We start from the raw sequence: 10,266 nt of genomic DNA, 5'->3' as shown, positions 1-10,266 counted from the left end.
ATAGTTAAACAGTATTTTAAAAAAAATTATAATTAAATATAAATTTTTCATTTTGTCATTGTTGTTTGAATTGAACCAGATTAGTTGATCAGATAGAAAATTGGAATACTAATTTGGAGAAGGGTATTGAATCGATTGATGCAAGAACTAATACTGAGTGAACAAAAAATGATTCATCTGGATTTCTAATATTCTTTTTATTTTTATAATTTATTTAATTAAATCAATTAGAGTAATTAACTTAAAAAACTAATAATTTGATCAATTCAATCACCGATCTAATTTTAAAAACTTTACTTTTGCCTTTAAAAAATTTTAAATTTATTTTGTCCACTTAACATAAATTCACGCCCCTAATTAAGCACATATGCAAAATATAAGACATTTCTTTTACTAATCAATTGAAATATCCTTACAAGATGAGAGATGAAAGAGGCGTTCTCATTGTAAACCTAGTGAGGTAGATAACCATTTTCTGTTTTCACTTCTGTATAAATTCTATTTTAAGATAATTAAACATATATCACATGGGTAAATCAGGATGACTCGACTGCGTTGCACATCCCTGGATTCCTAACGCACCACAGTGGTTGAATTGGTTCAGCCTTGACCCCTCTACTTACCATCCTATACCTCCACTCGTTCAACCTATCGGTTGCCTCGGCAGACCTTTTTTTCCCAGACTCATCGCGGTTCCCCGACCACAATGTCTCGGCCATTGCTGAAGTTCTTGGCCAAATCCTTGCATCCAAAACTGTAGGATCAGCTTGTTCCGACCACAATGCCACCTCTCCACCAAGCACCAATTTGGCTTCATCTTCACTCAAACCATAAGTTATGTCATAGTCATAAATAGTTTGCCATGTTTTAAATGGTCCACACCAAGACCCCCCATTTAAAGATTCGCCCCCTGCTTGCTGATCATATTGGCTATCATTCCCTAGAAAATCTCCATGGCCACAGTCCAAATAATAGAATTCTGAAGATGATACGATCGCCCGGTATCCGGCTTCAACGATCCTTTTGGTGTTGTTTGTACCATTGTTCCATGTTTGCAAAATGGTATGCTCCTTTGGAAGAAATGAGGAGTCTACTTTCACAATACCATCTAATAAAACATCCTCCCAATAGACCACGGTACGATTGAGGGAAAGAATGTAAGGCAAAGTAAAGTTAACAAAGGTTTCCAGGAGCTGGCTGAGGGTTCCACCATTGGCAATGAAAGATTGAATGGTTGGATCAGCTTTCCAACATCCAGGAACTATCTCATCAGCTCCACCATGGTAGAATGTTTCAGGGAATAAGATAGATACATCACGGATTACGTTCTTGAGAACTTGGTAGGTTTTGGGGTTCAAGGGGTTTAAGTGGCCAGTTCCTGGCTCAGATGCAAGCCTATCACCCCAATCACTTCCGGCTGGCAACCAGAACATGTTTGCACATGCAACTATATCCGGATAGGCTTCTGCCCATGAACCTGTATGCCCTGCAATTACAAAGTAAAAAGCTTTTTTATGCGCACTTGATTTTAGTGTAGGGGAAAAAGAAAAGGGTGCTCTGTTTCTTAACATTAGACTTTAACCAATCTTAAAATAATGTTTAGATAAAACCAACATTGGAATGTTTTAACACACTTGATATGGAAAGGAATCATGGTTTCTTAAATAAAGCTTTCCCGTATTGGTTTGTCTCTTAGTGACATGTGTAAAGTATGGTGGGTCATGTCCATGTGCATGTTTTCTAGTGAGGGACCACGAACGGTTACAATTGAATGCGGTAGATATAGTGGGATAAAGCCAATGGGGGTAAAAATATAGGCCACTCTACTCAAAAAATACATTAGATCAAGTTTTTTTTTGTCAACATTTTATTTATTTCTATAATTAAAAATTAATATAATTGACAAAATAATTATATAGTGACATATATAAGCTAATTTATTTATTTTTTATTAGATGAGCAAAATATAATATGACATTTAATACAAAGGCCTCTATAATACTTTTATTAAGTGAATTGTATAAATTTCAAAACTATACAGTTAATAAATGACGCGTATCATTAATAATTGATGACAACATATCAAAGGACCCTCTTGATATATATGTCAAGAGCTGCAATAATGACTATCATGAATGGTGGGGAAATTCCAGAAATTTACTTATAAAAAGCTTACCTGGTGAATCGATTTCCGGTAGGACTCTGACCCCATGTTCCAACCCAAACTGAACAATCTTAGCCACATCTGAGGGAGAATATATCATGTCAGGTCCATAAGCTCCCTTGGCTGCAAGCTCAGGCTCCGAAGGCACCATCAGAGGAAATGAATGCGAATCAGTAACATGCCAATGGAATACATTAAGCTTGTTAGCACTCATTGCTTCAATAGTCCTTAATATGTCCTCAACCCCATAATAATTCCTTGATGTATCCAACATGACTCCCCTGTGTGCAAACAAGGGAGCATCCCAGATATACAAGCCAACGGGGACAACCGATGGATTGCCCCATACCAACTGCGAAAACGTCTCTAAACCCCTCATCGCACCCCATGCGGTTTCGGCTGTCAAATAGGCTGTTTCACCTACTTCAGAAATGGAGAGGGAGTAGGTCTCATTGACCCCATGTTGAAGGGATGCTGCGAGATCTGATATATCGATGGAAAGAGTTTGCAGAGGAGGGGATGAGGTGGAAACGTTTACGGAAGGGGTGATAAGGGGATGGTGGTGCTCGGTCCGGCTGAGGCGGAGGTAACGGCTGATAGCCGGTTGGAGGTTTTGATGGTAAGGAGAATTGATGGTGAAGTTTGTAGAAAGGGATCTGGCAAGTGGTTTTGGCCATGAAACCAGCCTTGGTTTAGGCCAAACATTCACTGCAGATTGTAGGGATAAGGTTGGTGGTAGAAAAGGTAATGTTAGGCAGATTATGGTGGCAAGTAATGAGATGGGAGGAACAGAAACTTGGAACATTGACCTTTTTCCTCCACAAATTCTCATTTCAATTGGTTCTTTTCCCCCCTTTAAGGTTTTGTGGTTGAGAGTTAAAGGACCGTTCAATGCACTGGTATGCTGTGCAAATCACTCTTCTTTATAGCACTGTTACTCTGTTTCCTTTCCGTTTGGAATTTTTTATTTGACTTTTCTATGCCAAAGACTTCACTTTTCTATTGTCTCTGTGTTATAGGGAAAAAAAAAGGAAAAAATGTGCAGAAGAGACATTTTTGTAAACCAAACTGTAGTCATTATCAAGCAAACTCATCGTTAAAGGTAATTTTCTCAGCCAGCATACTAATTTTGAAATCAACGAAAACCCATTTGTAATACCTCAATTTTGTTCTGAATATAGGTAAACAATATCATTTCTAAAAATTATAAAATATCACTAAACTATTTGAAAGTTTCATTGAACTTATTCGATTGTTAAAATAGTTATTGTATGACCAATTAAAAGCTCTCCTTCACCTCCTCTTTATAGTTCGGTTTTTTTTTAATGAAACAACTTTAAACATCACGAATCTACGAATTAAAATTAAAATAGTTTTTTCTTTGATCTTTAACATTAATTGTCAAATTGACTTATATCTAATGCATATTCTACTTGTCAATGGGTATTGATTCACCGTACCAATCTTCAAATCCTCACTTAGAGCTTGGTAGCTGAACTTTATTTGTTAAAAAAACTTAATAGCCTAATAAATTAAATAAAACTTTGAAATAGGTGAATGACTATAATTCAATGATTATTTTATAACATTTTAAAGTTAAGTGAACAAAACGTAAATTTATTAATAATTTAGAAACCTTAGATATAATTTACCATTTATTTTTTGGTCTAATATTCTTCTAAAACGACAATACATGAGCCCCTTAACTGTCTTCACTTAATTGCTCTAAAAACATTCGGAATTGCTTTTGGGGGTGAAACAATGTTTTTTCACCCAACCCAAAAATAATCCCACTTGACGTTTAAGGGTAAAAATACGTTAAAAAATATTTTTTTCACTCCAAACCTAAAAGTTCGGAGTTTTGATATTTTTGATTTTTTGCCTATAAAGTATAAATTATCAAAATACCTTATTTGTATTAAATATTTAAAACAGATTTAAAAATTTAGATTAATTTATATTTTATGTATTGTTGTATTAAATTCTTTAAATATCATTTATTATTATATTTAAAATATGAAAAAAAATATTTGGTGCATTGTCAGGGATAAAATGACGTAGTTATATATGTTAAAAGAAAGAGACACATAACAAATTTTTAAGTTTATTATTAGGGTACCAAGTACTCACCCTTAAAATATATATTTTTATGTATATTTATATTAAATATTATCTAATTTAATTTATTTGTAATTTCTCTAAAAGAAATATTTTAATTTTACAATACTTTTTCACATTCCGAAAATGAATTTTTCAAAATGAAATCGATACTAAGTGATTATTGCTTTTAATTCCTAACATTCAATTACTTCCTTAGCTTTCAAAGTAGTATTAATTTACCTTAAAAGGTACAATGTGGAGTAGGTTTTTTCCATGGCTAAAGTCACCAAATAGAAGCCGGTTTTGCCATTTGTCAATGATTATTGGAATCCCATGGCCGGCTCTGCTATTTTCTTTTATAAATGAGCAGGAAATTATGATCTTAACTTCCAAAATCTTCTCATTTTTAAACACACCAAACTTAACGTCTTCGCATGTCCTGCAGTGTCTTCTTGATTCCCCCAGTGGACATAGACAGCAACTGCACTTGCTCTCCTTATTTGTTTCTACCTTTGCCAATTGTCTGCAATTATATGAGGTCAACTATTTTCTAATCATTTCATCAAATAATATATTTAAAAAATTTACAACTCTTTTGATATAATAACTTATTTGGCCTTCTAACTTTATAAAAAAAATTATTTTAGTTCTTCATTTAATTTTTTTTATCTCTTTTAACTCTTAAATTTACACTATTTGTCAAATCACTCCAAAATATATATAAAAGTTAATGTTTGTTAACTTTGTTAATGTGGCATCCACGTGTATGTCGTATTAATAATTAATTAATTTTCTAAAACATTTTATAATTTTTATACTATTTTGAAAAAATTTAATTGCTAACGTACATGGCAATTCATGTGCATGTCACATCAACAAAATTAACAAATATTAATTTTTCTATCTATTTTAGATAATTTGACAGACAGTGCAAATTCAAGAGTTAAAAGAGGTAAAAAATCAAATAGAGGGCTAATATATATATATTGTAATTTGATGGAATTAAGGGAAATTTTTGATTGCAAGACACTTGAAAAAGCAAAGGACACAAGTGATAATATTATAATGGAGAAACTAAATTTGCCAAGAAAAACATAGTACAAGGGCCTTCTAAGAATTTGACCTTCCATCTATGGTATAATTTAGGTTAACCTTCCTGGATAATGAAGATCCACTAAAACAAGTAAATTAAAAGGCTCATACAATAATGAACTGTCAGTCCAATGTTACAAAACAAACTTATGGATTCATCCGATGCCAAAGTTGGGTGCTGAATCTTAGTGCATTAGTGTTTTCCTATGCTTTCGTCGCTTGTTTTGGCTGTAATACCTGTATATGGTAGAACTGCAGATTCCTGCTTGGTTTTCAACGATGAAATTATATCCTTAAAATATGCCATAGCTTTTTAAATTTTAAATTTTAAATTTTAATTTCAATTATTAATATTATTAAATTTTTGTTTGCTAAATTTATGGTTGTGATATTTTGAAATGAAAAAAAGTACTCATATAAGTAAAAAATAACATTATCATGAATCTGAATTTAACAAAAAAATTAAATAGTATTAACAGTTGGATTTATATTTTAAAATTTGAAAAGTAGATGGATAGTAAAAACACCATGGAGGTCCCTTACACTAAGAGCCAGGTTGCATTTTGCCCAATCTACATAAAAAATGAGCAAATTAATCCTTATACATTAGATCAAAGAGCAAATTGATCATTTTGTTAAAAAAATAATCCATTTTTGTTGTTAAAAAACTCGTCTCTATATATCAGCATGAGATATGTGCGGCATGCGATGTGTCACTATCTGATTATTTTGTTAGCCACACCAGTTTTTAACAATAGAGATAATTGAAGTTTTTAACAGTAGAGATGAATGAAATTTTTAACAGAAATAATTAATTTGCTTTTTGATCTAATATATAGGGACTTATTTACCCATTTTTGAGGTGAGGGCAAATATGCAATCGACTCTTAATACAAGGGTCTCTATACAAAAATAAATAGACTAAGTTTCAAATTTACAAAGAGTAGAGAACTTATGACATATTTTAACCAAATTACTTCCATGTATCTGGATTATTTGAGTTCATTAACAAAAACCCAGATTATTTATCCTAGTTTGCGAGGATTTAAATTTTTTAATATAAATAATTTTAGTTATATTCAATAAAAAGTACTTATATTTTTATATAAAATAAATAATTGAAATTACACATTTCTAATAAAAAATTATCATTAAAACTGTTTTAAATTAGGTCAAGAGTGCTCTCTCTTAGTTCTCCAAATAAACAGGTGCCGCTGTGGTTGGGGTGGAGTGGGGCGGTGACCTTTGGCCGTTATGGCAGGTGAGGAGATTTCTATTCTTGCAGACGAACTAGTTCAATTGACAGTTAAGAGTTCATTGGCCACACCAAGGGGCAAATCTTCTCTATTGTGCTCGGTGTGGACACGAAAGACTTATAATCCTGATGGGTTTCGTGTGCAAATTAAAAGTATATGGAAAACAAAAAGAAATTTTGACATTTATATGGTAGGTCAGAATCTGTTCCAGATCTCATTTGACGATGAAGATGATTTGGAGATGACCATGAATGGCAGACCTTGGTTATTTAGAAGACAGTTAATTATTTTTGAGAGGTTGACAGAGGCGATAGAAAGAAGTAAGTTAAAATTGATCTTTTCTCCTTTTTGGTTAAGAATCAGCCCGTGTCCTCCAGAACGTGGTCCAAAGGACCTGATGCATGCGATAGGATCAGCTTTTGGAGGTATTTTACATTCGGATATAAAGGGAGAAATATGCAGAATACAAATTCTATTGGATGCTAGAAAACCCTTTCGAAGAGGTATTTTTATTGTTGTAGGGGCTACAAGAAGAGTTTGACTTTCTTTTAAATACGAATCCCTACCAAATTTTTGTTTTGGCTGTGGAATAATGAGCCATATAGTAAAAGACTGTACTGATACGATTAAACAGGGGAAATTTTTAGGAGACAGAGATCTACCCTACTCAATAGCACTGAAAGCCGAGTCAAAATTAATGAGAAGAGAGAGTTTGCAACTGGGCACGATAGAGAAGAAATCCACGGAGCAATGTATATATACAGGGGAGGACGACGAAAGGACTTCTTCTCTGGATATATTAAAAGAAGTTTATGACACAAGTGCAAAGGTGAAGCTGGGGAATAAGATACATGCAGAATTAACCACTGAAAAGATTTGTGAAGAGGTAAAGGCGATAAATACGAAACAAGGAGTAGAAGCTAGAGGCACTGATACTACCTCTAGTTTTACAGAATTTATAGGCGGGGAGGATATAGTAAATAATGGTATAAATGTCAATACAACTGAGATGGGCTTCCTAGGAAACCACAAAAAATCGAGATGGACGCGCAAAGGAAGAATAAGGAAAATTGAATATGTTCAAATGGAATCTACTAGTTGCAAGAGGAAAAGCTCTACATCTGAGGTGGAAATACGTGGAAATTTGAACGATGATGCTAAAACCCACAAAAAGCTTAAAATGAATTTTAATGAGAATAATTCTTCTATCCTAGAGGAAATAGGAGAAAAAATGATGGTACCTCCATTTGTTGGATCAGCAGCTGCCAATAGGCAAGCCGACTGGAGCCAATGAAAATAATAAGCTGGAATGTTTGAGGATTGGGGAGTCCTCGAGCAATTAAACAATTTTGATTTTTACTGAAGCAATACAATCCCCAATTGGTCTTCATTATGGAGACAAAAGTGAATGCTACGAGAATGAAAAAGATTAGAAGGAGATATGGGTATATGTATGGTTTCGATGTGCAAGCAGAAGGTTCGAAAGGTGACTTATCATTGGCATGGAAACAGGACATAAAGGTAACAATAATTAGCAGCTCAAAAACTCACACTGATAGCCTGATTAAAGAAAAGTAGGATGGCGTAGAATGGAATTTTACAGGCTTCTATGGCAACCCCTTTTTAAATGAGAGGTGCAACACTTGGAACTTGTTAAAAAGATTAAGAAGGATCAGATCTCATCCCTGGATCGTCTGTGGGGATTTTAATGAAATTCTTTATGCATTTGAGAAGAGAGGAGGGGCTCCAAGAGAGGAAAAGAGAATGGAAGCCTTTTACAATGCTCTTGAAGAGTACCAATTAATGGACATAGGCTTCTCTGGTTTATGGTACACATGGGAAAGGGGTAATTTAGCTGAAATAAATATACAGGAAAGGCTCGACAGAGGGATCGTGAATGAAGCTTGGTTCTCGGCTTTTCCACATGCACGAATTCAACATGTTTCTTATTCACACTTTGGTCATTATCCTTTTCTTTTGTCTACTGAAAAGGAAAAGAAGAAATTGCAAAGGACTATGTTTTGTTTTGAAGCGTGGTGGTTACTTGAAAGCACCTTCGAGAAGATGGTTTTGGATTTTTTGGAAAGTTCATCAGGGACGCTACTGGATAAGCTGGATGGTCTAAAGCTAATAATTAGTCAATGGGCACTACAAATAAAGAAAGACAGAAAAGGGATCAAGCAGAATCTACAAAGGAAACTGAACAGATTATTGGAGGAGGATAGAAACAATGAGAACCTAGCTGAAATTATTGATACAAAAATACATCTTAATTTGGAAATTGATAAAGATGAAACCTATTGGGAACAAAGAGCACGTACAAACTGCCTAAAATCGGGAGATAGAAACACAACATTTTTTCATAGGTAGGCCACTCAGCGAAATAAAGCTAATGTCAACAATAGCTTACAGAATAATATTGGGGAATACGTGAATGAAAAAGGAAGGATGGCAACGATTGTAAAGAATTATTTTCAGGACCTGTTTATGTCAAGAGGCATTAATGATCCTGAATTGATTTTGGAATGAGTGGAAAGAAGTATTGATGAAGGAAATAATGCACAGCTCACGGAAAACTACACTACCGAAGAATTACGGACGGCGCTGAAGTTAATGGGCCCTACAAAGGCTCCTGGTGATGATGGATTCCCTGCAATTTTCTTTCAAAAATGCTGGGATATTGTTAGCAGTGAGGTAACTTCTTTTTGTCTAGAAATTTTAAATCAGGGAAAGGAAATTGATAGCATTAATGTCACAAATATAGTGTTGATTCCTAAAACCTCACAACCTACAGATATGAAAAATTTTAGACTAATCAGTCTTTGCAATATCCTTTATAAAAAAATAGCAAATGTGGTAGCCAATAGATTTCAAAATGTTTTAGATGGGTGTATTGATAAAGCACAGAGTGCCTTTGTCTCAGGTCTATTTATTACTGATAACGTGCTAGTGGTGTGGCAGCCCTAAAGTGACCCTAGTCAGAAAGCGGTTTCGGGACCGCTAAACCGAGTCACCAAATTATTTGAATATGATAATTATTGTCTAAAATATGTGAATATGAATGTGTGAAAGTTTTAAGCTTCGATTTAGTTAATTGCATGTGAATTAGTTAATAGGACTTATGTGTGACACTTTTGAAATGTGATAGGTTAATCTATAAGGATTTACTAGTGCATGTAATCAAAAGGGTGGACTTGCATGTCAATTTCCCCACTTAACTAGTAGTGGCCGGCCATGACATTGAGGATAGACAAAATGTGATGGGTAAAACACATTATAAACAATTTGTGATAACATGTTGTGGGAAGAACAATAAAATATGAGGGGAGTGGGAGGAGAAACAAAAGTTGTTTCATCCTTGCTCCCCCATTTTGCCATACCTAGAAGAAGAAAAAGAAAAAAAAAGGCTTCATCCTCTTTGTTCTTCTTGACCGAAAAATCAAAGGAAGAAGAAAGGAGTTCTCTTGCTTTATGTTCGGTTTGGATGAATGTTTTAGAAAGAGGTAAGTACCTTGAAATTCTTGGAAAATTATGTATAAAGAAGGTGGTTAGTTCAAGTTCTAATCATTCCATGGCTTAAGTTTTGATTGTTAGGAGGTTTGATATTCGGCCAAGTAGTTTCTTAGTACATATATTTTTCTTCTTTCTTGAAGG

At 34.0% G+C, this 10,266-nt stretch overlaps 1 protein-coding gene across 1 annotated transcript; it reads right to left on the bottom strand.

The window, feature by feature from the left end:
* Window positions 1–368: 368 nt before the first annotated feature.
* LOC107891887 (beta-hexosaminidase 2) lies at window positions 369–3,178 on the bottom strand. The gene is made up of 2 exons (XM_016816814.2): window positions 2,177–3,178; window positions 369–1,486 (listed from the first exon to the last, which is right to left on the bottom strand). The coding sequence occupies exons 1-2, from the start codon at window positions 2,994–2,996 to the stop codon at window positions 537–539; spliced, it is 1,770 nt and encodes a 589-aa protein (XP_016672303.1). The 5' UTR covers window positions 2,997–3,178; the 3' UTR covers window positions 369–536.
* Window positions 3,179–10,266: the final 7,088 nt, after the last annotated feature.

The sequence above is a fragment of the Gossypium hirsutum genome, chromosome A11 (assembly GCF_007990345.1).
Source record: "Gossypium hirsutum isolate 1008001.06 chromosome A11, Gossypium_hirsutum_v2.1, whole genome shotgun sequence".
Taxonomy (NCBI): domain Eukaryota; kingdom Viridiplantae; phylum Streptophyta; class Magnoliopsida; order Malvales; family Malvaceae; genus Gossypium; species Gossypium hirsutum.
This window is presented reverse-complemented; position numbering and strand designations above follow the sequence as displayed.